The following is a 12,313-nucleotide window of genomic DNA, read 5'->3' on the forward strand; positions in this document are numbered from 1 at the left end:
ACAGGCTCCCAGGGCTTTTGGGGAGCCTGGGGAGCGTGAAAACAGCCTCCCCTCCCCCCTGCAGGTCCTCCTGAGACGGGGAAATGGCCTGTTTTCCGACTTTCAGGGAAGCCTCCTGAAGGAGAAAAACAGCCCTACGGACAACTTAGAAGTTTAGGAAAGGACTTCCGGTTAGCATGTTGGGCTGTTTTTCCCCCTCCGGAGAAAATTTTTTGTCCTTCATTTTCAGCCATTTTTCACCCTCCTGAAGCCTCCCCTCTGAAGGGTGAAAAATGGTGCAATGCGCAAACCGGATCTCGAATTTCTGGGTTGCCCATAGGGCCATTTTTCTTCCTCTAGGTGCTTCAGGAAAGCTTCTGGAGGGCAAAAAATGGCCAAAAACGGAGGCCGAAATAAGCTGGCCATCGTGCGCATGCACACTGGAGCTGACAAGGCAACACCTCGCTTGCCCTAAGAAAAGGCTCTGTGCCACCTGTGGCAACTTGCTATAAGTTCACCATCATGGGTGTAGGGTCTTCTGCTTGGGCAAGGGGGGTTGGACTAGATGACCGACAAGATCCCTTCCAATTCTGTTAATCTGTAGGACAAGCTGAGAAACAGCAAAGGGTTGATTGCGATCTTTATCCGCCCAAAGTTGTGCACAAACTCTTCCTATAAAGGCGCCATCTGCATAGAGCAGCACTGATCTCAGGGTGGGAGTCTTGCTTAGGGGTCCCAGGGAGCAATAAACCCCCCGTGGGGCAAAAGACCCCCCTTGCTCACCCCACTTCTTGGCTGGCTCTGCACCAAGAGCCTGTTTCTTTTGAGCAGAGGGGAGAAAAGGCCTCCTTCGTTCCCAAGGCAACCGGGAGGTGGCCCACCATTAGGCCAGTCTAGCGTAGGCAGAACCAGCAGGTCAGTCCCAGGGGCGCCAGTGGCCACACAGAGCAACCACTCATATGATCCATGGCAAGCAAAGGGGTTTATTGCTGGGATTTGCCAGAATTTGCCCAAAGCATGATGTGCAGGAAACAGCATTCATGGGCCGCTGGTTGTGGTTGGGTTTCGTCTACTTCACAACTTGAGCTCCCCACCTCTGCCGCTTTTGCAATTTGTTAGAAGGAGCGGAGGGAGAAGGACATCTCCTCTTTCACACAGGGGTTGCTCGGGGGACAAAATGCATAACAAACCTGGGGAGGCTTCACAATGGGTGAAGTGCAATGTGTGATCCAGTCTCTCCCTGTCTCTCCCCCCCCCCCGAGTCACTCTTCTCACAGCTGGAGAAGCACATAAAACTCTTCTGGGTTTTGTGGGGCATCTCAAGCCTCGCAGGCCCCAACCAAGCTGCCCTGCTGAGCCTAAATTTCCATGTGGCATTGTGCCCACCATTTTGGGCTTCGAGAACAGTCAACCCATTGAACAGAAGTTATGGGAGGTTCATCACTAGAGGCTTTCAAGAAGAGACTGGACTGCCATCTGTCAGAAATGGTGTAGGGTCTCCTGCTTGGGTGGAGGGTTGGACTAGATGACCTGCAAGGTCCCTTACAACTCTGTTAATCTGTTAAATGGTATAAGGCCTTCTGCTTAGGCAGGGGGTTGGACTAGATGACCTGCAAGGTCCCTTCAACTCTGTTAATCTGTTACACGGCAGTGATGGCTAACTTTTTCGTCGCTGCATGCCAAACGTGTGCGTCCGTGTGCAGCCATAATGCAATGCATGTGCAACCCCCATGCGGCCCACACCCCCACGCATGTGCACATGACCCCGTGTGCGCCCCGCTCCTGTGCATACACACACAACCCCATGACCCACGACCCCCCATGTATGCATGCACATCTTCCACATGCACCCCACCCCCTGCGCATGCCTGGCAGAGATCCCAAAACCAAGTGGCTGGCGCAAGGCGCATACACGGTGGAGCTGAGCTGGAGCGATGGCTCATGTGCCTGCAGAGAGGGCTCTGCATGCCACTTGTGACACACGTGCCATATGTTCGTCATCATGGGCATAAGGTTTCCTGCTTAAGCAGGGGGTTGGACAAGGCCCCTTCCAACTCTGCTAATCTGAATGAATTGGCTTATTTGGCCAATTCATTCCCCTTTGGGTGTCTTTCCTCCATTTGCTCTCTTGTTTGGAGGCCCCTTCCAGGGGCTGTTCCATTTGCCCATTCAGATTAACAGAGTTGAAAGGGTTCTTGGAGGTCATCCAGTCCAACCCCCTGCTACACACGAGCCCTTATGCCATTTAACAGACAAAAAGAATTGGAAGGGACCTTGGAGGTCATCTAGTCCAATCCCCTGCTTGCTCAGGAGCCCTTATACCATTTAACAGATTGACAGAATTAGAAGGTACCTTGGAGATCATCTAGTCCAGTGGTAGTCAACCTGGTCCCTACCGCCCACTAGTGGGAGTTCCAGCTTCCATGGTGGGTGGTAGGGGTTTGCTGTAACTCTGCTTTATAAATTTTATAAAGTAAAATTACTTCCCTACTTTATAAATCACCATTACTGTGGAACCGGTGGGCGGTTAGAAAATTTTACTACTAACAGAGATACAAAAGTGGGCGGTAGGTATAAAAAGGTTGACTACCCTTGATCTAGTCCAACCTCCTGCTGCGAAAGAAATCCGGCTTTGGCTCCAACCTCGCGCTTCCTTTTCCCTTGTAAGGAAGCACAAGAGATCCGGACACGCGACGTGCACAATGGGAGCAGCGGGGGGTGGGTGGGGACGGGAGAAGCCAAGCCAGGTAGAAGGAGGGAAAAGAGGCCACCGGGCGATCGCAAAGAGAGCCGGAGTAGAAGCGCAAGCCGGCCTCCGGGGGTTAGCGGCGGAGAAGGGCGGGGCTTGGGGAGCGGCCGCGGCGGGAAAAGCGAAGGCGGCCATGGCGGCGGTGAGAGCGGCGGGGCGCTTGGGGGGGGGGGAGCGGGAGGCAAGCGGCCGGGGCTTCGAGAGGAACCTCCGAAAACGTCCCTCCCGCCTCCTCGAGAGGAGAAGGACGGGCGGCGTCAGATGTGTTCCCGAAGCCCCTTGCCGACGACCTCTTGCGGGTGACGGGGACGCGAGACGCGTGTCAGCCGGTCGTCGGGATGCCCTCTTGCGCTGACGCTTCCTTCGCTTCACCAGGAGCAGCTGGAGATGGAGACGCGGATGCGCGACGGGCTCCGCAAACTGCTGGCCGCCAGCACCAGCCGGGACCAAGCCCTGCGCGCCGCCAAGGCGCTGGCCCTCTGCCACGGACGCCTGCGGGGCCTCCGCGCCCATCTCCGGCGGCCGAGCGAGGAGGAGGCCGCGGCGGCGGAGGGACGGTGAGCGAGAACCCACCACGGCCGGCGGGTGGGGAAGGAGAGGGGGCGAAAGTCTTTGGGAAGCGCTTCCTGTGAGGCCGCTTCCCCTGCGGGCTGCGGACGACGCTGCCTGAAAGGCCAGTTCTGGAAGGGATCGATGGGGAGCTGCCGAGCATCCCCACTCCCACTTCCGGGGCCCCGGAGCTCTTCGACAGATGCCCTGAGGCAAGAGGGAAGCAGGGCAGCGGCAGCTTCTGGTGCTTGGTGGAGCGGAAAATGACACCCACCCACCCACCCACCCACACACACACACACACACACACACACACACACACACACACAAACTACACCACAATGCTTTTGCGCCCCGGTGTAGCAGAAAATCATGCACACACATGCGTGCGCGCACACTCATATACACACACCTTCATGGTCCTGGAAAGTTTCTGCTCTTCCAGTCAACTCACCCACCCACCTACACACACACACATCTCTTCATGGTCCTGGAAAGTTTCTACTCTTCCAGTCAAAACACACACACACACACACTCACACAGGCTTACACCTTGACACTCTTGGAAAATGTATGCTCTCCCAGTCAACACACACACACACACCTTCATGGTCCTGGAAAGTTTCTGCTCTCCCATTCATCTCCAGCCATCCCAGTCTGGATTGCGCCAGATGGTCTGCCAGGCCCTGCCTTCCCCCCTCCTTGGCCTTTTCTCTGCTCCCCTTCCCGCCTGCCTTTGACAGAGGCTCCCTCCTCTTAAGCCACATGACCCTCTTGGGCTTTTATCCCAGCTTCCTTCCTTGGTGGACACTTTGTAACCGGGATAAAGCACAAAGTAGTGAAGCTTTTAAAAACAAAGAGATTGAAAGGAAGATTTGCGACAGGAGCAGCATTGGAGGGGCTGCAGATTATTCCTTGATTTAGGCCAGCCTCGTGGTTGTCCGTGTGGCAAGAGTAACTTCGTAGATTTCTCAACTGACCCTATCAAGACCCAATGCGGCAATCAGCCACAATCAAGTAAGAGAGTGTGAGATAAAGGTAACAATGAGCAAGAGGCCCCTTGGCTACTCAATATTTGCAATCTGTCTCTTCCCATTTCCGTGTTACAAATGATGGGTTGGCGCCATCTGCTGGCCAAAGCTCATACTATCACAAGCCCTTAGTTTGAGGGTTGGATAGTGTCCTTCCTGAAGTTCTCCGTCTATTAGTCTGTAGAGATTCTGCCTCATCCAGGCCAGGGTTGTCCCAAAGTTGCTTTTTTAGGAGGCAACTGGACTTTCCTGTTTTTTTTCTTTTGAAGATGTTTCGCTTCTCATCCAGGAAGCTTCTTCAACTCTGATAAGATAGTGGGGAATGGAAGGATTTATATTCCTTACAGACATCTGGTCGTTTGCATCCTTTTAGAGGGTCCATGAAGCACCTGGAAGTTTATTTGTGTTCTCAGGATCACCTGAGTTTTAATGAATGCAAGAATGTAGGTGGCTTTAAATCCCTAAAAGGTTTAACTTTAAATTATTAGTGGTATCCATTTATTTGATTACTGATGGGGTTACCTTGGAAGAGAAGAGGAAATGATGACCTTTTTTTCTTTCTAATTAGTGTTTTTTATTTCTTTTGTTAGAGGTTCAGATGTTGCAGCTAAAGATCGTGCAGCCTGTAGAGGGAAGGTTGGCATTTCAGGTATGTTTGTTTTCTGTTGTCTGCAACTGGAGAACACAATACAGGTAATCCCTGGGTTACGAGCGTTCCCTTAGCGAATGTTGGAAGTTACGTGATAAACGCCCCCTAGCATTTATGAATGGGCCCCGAAATAGCAATAGCAATAGCAGTTAGACTTATATACTGCTTCATAGGGCTTTCAGCCCTCTCTAAGCGGTTTACAGAGTCAGCAAATTGCCCCCACAGTCTGGGTCCTCATTTTACCCACCTCGGAAGGATGGAAGGCTGAGTCAACCCTGAGTCGGTGAGATTTGAACCGCCGAACTGCAGCTAACAGTCAGCTGAAGTGGCTGCAGTATCGCACTCTAACCACTGCGCCACCTCAGCTCTTATTATGAATCTTGCAGCACCACAGCAGTTGTTTGCTCTTACGAATGACTGGAGAGGCTCTGCAACATTCACCCACCTCTATCACTCCTATCAACTGGTTCGGCAGCAAAAAATGCGGACCGGAAATGTGTGTAAATGGCTTGAAGAAGGCCTCAGTGATGAAAAGGAGGTATGGAAGGCTGTGTGCAGGTCTCTAGGCCTCTTTTATGGCCTCCAGAGCCCTTTTCAAGTGCTCACTTCTGGTCTGCATTTTTCACCACCAAACGGCTTGAAAAAGGGCTCTGGAGGTGGGAAAGGGGGACTGGAGGGCCACACGCAGGCTTCAGTGCCTCCTTTTAATCACCGAAGAACTTCTTCAAGCTGCTTGCAGATGAGAAAGGAGGAAGCAAGCAAATATACAGCCTGGAGAGGAGACAGATCTTCACAAAATAAGCCACCACATGCAGAAGGATGGGGGAGGAAGGAATTGTGGGGATCCCAAGATAGGGAGAATGAGGTATCTGTGGGTCAGGGGAGGCCTTGAGTGGTCTGAAGTAGGTCTTCCCCACCCCAAAATACCTCATGCGCACTTGATTCATTCCCACGAATCCTCAGGTTATGCATGAAATGGGCAGGCTCCATTCCATTCATAACTTGAGGACTGTAGCTGTAAACTATGCTGATCTGGCTGGTAGCTCACACTGATGCCTTTTCCCACTTAAATGCCAGCTCCAGTTTCATCTCCTTGGCTCTGATGAGACTTGGCTTGGAGGGTAAATTCCTCCATTACCTTAACATTTAAAAGGTTTTTGCACCTATGCAAATTCTGCGATTCTCTTGTAAAAAGTATAGTTTTACATTTTCAGTGCCAATTTGAGTAGAAAGGAAGCAAAAATTTGCTTCCAGTCTCAGTGTAGAGAGGGAATCACTTTGGTATAATGTCAGTGAGCTGAAAAACCAAAACAGAAGACTTGATTTCCAAATGCTACTTGCACCTAACCTCATAGCAATATCACTTACTTATATACCACTTTTCAGCCCTTTCTAAGCGGTTTATAGAGTCAGCATCTTGTCCCCAGTAATCTGGGTCCTCATTTTACTGACTTCAGAAGGATGGTAAGGACTCCAGTCAACCTGGAGTCGGTGAGATTTGAACTGCCAAATTGCAGGCAGGCAGCAGGCAGCAGAAGTAACCTGCAATACTGCATTCTAACCACTGCGCCACCACAGCTCATGGCAGTAAGCCATAGATCTCCAAACTTGGCAATTTGTGCCAAGATTTGTGGATTGCAACTCCCAGAATTCCCCAGCCAGCATTATTAACACTGAATTAACACTGAATGTCGAGAGAGAACATTTCTAGAAAAAGTAGAAAATAGAATTTATTCTGAATTTTTGGATTGTGTTAGGAGTGCAACGGACTTATTTTTTCTCTCTTTGTTTTAGATCTACGAATTCCGTTGATGTGGAAAAACTCGGATCATTTCAACAGCAAAGACAGTACGTATGTTTATTTTTGGGCGGTAATGCAACCTCTTTAGCCAAGCTGAAGCTTTTCATCAGTGCTGATTCAATGCAAAGCATCATCCAGCATTTATTCTCACAGTCAAGGTCTTTAAGTGTCAGTTTATAGCTGAGCTTGTGAATTGTAGCTGTCTGAAATCGGCTGATGAGAACCTTTTGCTTTTGAACATGTGCTCTTCAGAAAAGCGTGTAGTGACAGAAGTGAGTCCTTCCATGTGTTTGGCTGAACTCTCAGAGACAGAAAATATACTTGGCAGGTAAAACCACTGAAAGTTTGTCTGCTGTTAGTGCAGTAGCTGGAAGAGATGCTGGCTAGGCCTCTGAGATTAGCCCTGGTCTGTTTTTGCAACCTTCCCCTCCCCACGGATGGATTTATAGCAAAAACAACAGCACTTAGAGTTCTATACCACTTCACAGCCCTCTCTAAGCGGCTTACAGAGTCAGCATCTTGCCCCCAACAATCTGGGCCCTCATTTTATGATCTTGGGAAGGATGGAAAGCTGAGTCAACCTTGAGTCTGTTGAGATTCGAACTGCCAAATTGCAGTCAGCCGGTAGTCAGCAGAAGTAGCCTGCAGTACTGCACTCTAACCACTGCGCCACCGTGTGGCTTAACTTTGTGTTTCTGTAAGTTCAGAGATACTCACACAGCCAAATACTCCAATTCCCCATTCTGTATTCATAATGTTGGTGCAGTTTCTCTCTCTGTGTTTTAATTAATTGCTTTGTGACAAAGTTGATTTCAAGAGTTTGAACTTTCAGACGTAATGTATGGTCAGAATCCCTGAATTTCTGAGCTATTTAAAGTTTATTTGTAAACTTGAGAGATTTGCTAAGTTGTATAAACATTAAGGACATCGAACCAGTTACTGGTTACATTGTTTCTTCTTTGCACACTTTTATTTTATTACTGCACTTCATTCCCTGTACAATGTGTGACTTCCCTAAGATTGAAGCAGGGTGGATAAAAATCGATGATGCTTTTTAAAAAAAAAAATTAAATTGGATTTTTGAAATTTAAATCAGATGTTTTTAAAATCAAATTTATTTTTAAAAAATGCTTTTGCAGTAGAAATCTATTTAAAGATAGTTGTCTATTTAAGATGCATTAATAATTTAGTTTATTCAGCATGAAATGGAGCTTAGTTATGTAGCATGAGGCTGTATATTCTGCAATATTGGGACTGTCGGTTAGTCAACAGCGGGTCAGAGGAGGAGCCACTGCGGGACAGAGATGACAGTTTAAATCGAGTTATTTAAATCAAGCCTTTTTACTAGTAATTTAAATTGTGATTTAAATCGACTTGATTTAAATAAAATCCACCCTGGATTGAAGCAGTCAGTAAATCCCATAAATAAGTAGTTACATACTGTACAGCAGAAGTCTTCAAACTTGGCAACTTTAAGACTTGTGGACTCCAACTCCCAGAATTCTCCAGCCAGCTATGCTGCTGTACAGTGTGTGACACAACACATTATTTTGTAGTGTTCTGCCTTTTTCCCCCCTTGCAGGAACTGAACGTTACTCGGTTTTTTGCTTTTCCAATGTATATTTTATTATGTTTTCATTCTATACAATCACATATTCACTGTGCTTGATCAGGGCATATAACATTGAATAATAAACACGGCCCTCACTTATATAGAAAATGCCCTCTACAATACAAACCCAGTATACCACCTTGGCCTGCCATACACCCTCTTTCAACCCCCTCCAACTTTCATTCTTCCTTCTCACACACCCCTCTACGCCTACTTCCCCTCCCCTTCTTTCTAACCCTATCACTCCCTCTCCATTCCCTCCCTCCCTTCTCCTCCTCCTCTCTCTCACCCTCTCCACCCTCCTTCTTCTTTCACTCGACTCTTTCCTTCGGTATCTATTACCTTCCAGTATATTCGGTTTGTACTATTTTCGCACTAACATTGAAAAGCCACAGTATACAAATACAATCATGGAATTTAACACATATTGTATTTCCCCCCTCCCCCCTCCCCCTAAATCCCCACCTCCCTTCCCTCCCCCCGACTTCCCAAAGACCATACATGGTATAATTTTTGAACAATCACAGTCTGAAATATCTCTACATTGAACTCAGCTTCTTACTGTTACCCAAATTTTAAACAATTTAAATTATTACTGATACTAAGCATAAGCTATCTGGAGTTTTTTAGTCCCATATTTACTTTTTATGTAATCAATCCACTTTTTCCAGTCTCTTTTGTATCTCTCGTTTGAATGTTCTTTGAGATATGCTGAGATTTTGGCCATTTCGGCTAAGTTCATAACTTTCAAAGTCCATTCTTGAATTGTGGGTAAATCTTTCTTCTTCCAATACTGCGCCACCAAGAGTCTTGCTGCCGTTATTAAATACAGGATCAAATTAGTCTCTGCTACTGTAAAATCAATGCATATACCCAGTAAAAACAGCTGGGGGGTAAATTTTATCCTTCTTTTAAAGATGTTTTGCAGGATCCACCATATTTTTATCCAAAATGCCTTAACATTACGACATGTCCACCATATATGAAAATATGTAGCATCACAAGAACCACATCTCCAACATTTAGGTTGAACATTTGGATACATAGAGGCAAGCTTTTTAGGATCTAGGTGCCATCTATAAAACATCTTATAAAAATTTTCTCTCAAGTTTTGTGCTTGTGTAAATTTCACATTTCTTACCCAGATTCTTTCCCATGTATCAAGCATTATTGGTTCCTCGACATTCTGAGCCCATTTTATCATACAATCCTTAATCAGTTCCGTTTCAGAATCCATCTGTACTAATACATTATATATCCTCTTTATATGCATTGAGCTTTGATCTCTTATTTGTTTAAACAAATTATCCTCAACTTTTACAAAGCCAGTTTTTTGATCTGTTTTCCACCTAGCTTGTAGTTGACCATACTGAAACCACGTTTGAACTACCTTCTCTTCTTTAAGTACCTCTAAAGATTTTAGTTCCATCACCCCTCTTTCTGAGATAAGAAGTTGTCTATAAGTGGTTCTATCGTGTTTTTGTTCTACATTCATATTTTCAATTGCATGTCTAGGAATTGCCCACATGGGCACTTTATCATTTAGTTTATGTTGATATTTTTTCCAAACCCGCAATAAAGCATTTCTTAAGATGTGATTTTTAAATTTCTTATCCGTTTTTTTGTTAAATAACAGGTAAGCATGCCAACCATATAACAAATCATATCCCTCGATATTCAAAATTCTGTCATTAGTTAGATGAATCCAATCACTAATTGCAGATAATGCCACTGCGTCATAGTATAATTTTAAGTTAGGTAATTTCAATCCTCCTCTTTCACGTGCATCTTGCATTATTTTCATCTTTACCCTCGGCTTCTTTCCTGCCCACACAAATTTGTTGATACCCTTCTGCCATTCTAAAAGATTCGCATCTCTTTTAAGTATTGGTAACATTTGAAAAAGAAATAAAAATTTTGGTAAAATGTTCATTTTTACTGCCGCTATTCTACCCAGCAAGGACAAATGCAGTTTTTCCCACCTTTTCAACTCCAACTGTGTACTATGCCAAAGTGATTCATAATTATACTTGTATAATTTCCCATTTGAAATTGAGATATTAACTCCAAGATATTTAACTTTTTTAACTACCTCACATCTTAGCGTCGCCCCCAGTTCTTCCTTCTGTTTGATAGTCATATTTATAGCTATTATTTTGGTTTTTCCTAGATTTATTTTAAATCCCGAGACTTGACCATATTGATTGATCGTATTCAATAATACCCTACTAGATTCCTGCGGTTGTTCCAATATTATAACCAGATCATCCGCAAATGCACGAACTCTATATTCTTGCTGTCTAATTTTGATCCCTTTTAGACCGCCCAGGCCCCGTATCTTATTCAACAGTATTTCCAAAGTTATAATAAACAATAATGGGGACAGAGGACAGCCCTGTCTTGTACCTTTTTCAATTTGAAAGGAGTCTGTCAGACTTCCATTGACAATGATCTGGGCTGTTTGCTGCTGATATATTGCACCAATTGACCGTAAAAAGCCATCTCCTATCTGCATTTTTTGCAATGTCTTCAGCAGGAATTGCCAATTAACTCGATCAAAGGCTTTCTCCGCATCCAAAAATATGAATGCGGCCGGGATTTGATTGTTCTTTCCCAGGTATTCTAAAGCGTTGATGATTAATCTAACGTTATCCTTCATCTGTCTGCCCTGTATAAAACCAGTTTGATCGGTATGTATCAGTTGCTGAGTTACCCCCATTAGCCTATTTGCTAATATTTTAGTAAAAATTTTATAATCTATATTAAGTAATGAAATAGGTCTGTAATTTTTTGGTTGGGTAAGGTCTTGATCTTCTTTGGGTATCAACGATATGAACGCAGTCTTCCACGAGGGAGGCACTTTCCCTCCCGATTGAATTTTATTGAATAATTCTCTGAGGGGTTCTACCATTTCTAACTGTAGATATTTATAATAAACAGCTGTTAAACCATCTGTGCCTGGTGCTTTCCCTAACTTTAATTGTTTAATTGCCTGCAAAATTTCACCAGAGGTTATAGGTTGGTTCAGCTTATGCCTATGTTCTTCTCTGACTAGGGGGATTTTCTCTTTATCTAGGTATTTGTCTATATCTCCGTCCTTGATTTTATCCCCTTTATACAACTCTGTAAAAAATTCCCGAAATACCTTTTGAATCTCTTCCTGTTGAAACACTTCCTTCCCTCTGTGACACAATTTGGATACATTTCGAGCTTTCCTTTTTTTTCTAATCTGATAAGCCAACCACCTACCGGGTTTATTTGCATTGCAGAAAGTATTATGTTTAGCATATAATAAACTAGTAGCTACCTGGTCAGAGATCAGCATATCAAACTGAGATTTTAATATAGCAATTGTTTCCCTAATCTTTGTATCTCCCGGATTCATGTTAATTCTGACTCTTTCCCTTTAATTTCCTCTTCCAATTCTTTTCGTTTTTGCCCTTGTTTGTATCTATGTATTTTATTTATATTCATTAATACTCCTCTCATATACGCTTTGCTTGCATCCCATACATATTCCAAAGATGTACCCTTGTTCATATTGAAGACAAAATATTCCGATAGCAATTTTTTACAATCATTAACATACTTTTCATATCTAAATAAGTTTTCATTCAACCTCCAGGACCTTCTTGCCTGGGCTACCCTTCCCAATTCCATCCAGACTGGATTATGGTCTGAAAGAACTCTCGCCATAATCTTTGTCTTCTTCACCCTACAAAGTAAATCATTTGTAATTAGTATAAAATCAATCCTTGAAAGAGATTGATGTCTATTGGAAAAAAAGGTAAAGTCATATTCTTCTGCATGCCTCTCGCGCCAAGCGTCTCGCAATTCAAAGTCGTCCAGCATGTCAAAAAAGGGTTTGGGTAACTTAGCTCGAAATTTGGTGTTCGGGCGAGCTGTCTTCTTATCTCTTTTGGTGTCGATCACGCCATTCCAG

The 12,313-nt window shown here is 44.9% G+C and overlaps 1 protein-coding gene across 2 annotated transcripts in view; it reads left to right on the forward strand.

Annotated features, from left to right (window-relative positions):
- The first annotated feature begins 2,843 nt into the window (after positions 1–2,843).
- The window catches only part of RTKN2 (rhotekin 2), a 34,260-nt gene continuing 24,790 nt past the window's right edge, over positions 2,844–12,313 (forward strand). For both annotated transcript variants that reach the window (XM_087702030.1, XM_087702029.1), the window contains exons 1-5: positions 2,844–2,870; positions 3,104–3,285; positions 4,899–4,957; positions 6,752–6,805; positions 8,341–8,352. In XM_087702030.1, the coding sequence (XP_087558156.1) occupies positions 2,862–2,870; positions 3,104–3,285; positions 4,899–4,957; positions 6,752–6,805; positions 8,341–8,352 (316 nt within the window). In that variant the 5' untranslated portion in view covers positions 2,844–2,861. The remainder of the gene's footprint in view (positions 2,871–3,103; positions 3,286–4,898; positions 4,958–6,751; positions 6,806–8,340; positions 8,353–12,313) is intronic.

Source organism: Thamnophis sirtalis, unplaced genomic scaffold (assembly GCF_051295495.1).
Source record: "Thamnophis sirtalis isolate CommonGarterSnake01/CBP01778 unplaced genomic scaffold, rThaSir2_p1.2 scaffold_15, whole genome shotgun sequence".
In the NCBI taxonomy this organism is placed as follows: Eukaryota; Metazoa; Chordata; class Lepidosauria; order Squamata; family Natricidae; genus Thamnophis; species Thamnophis sirtalis.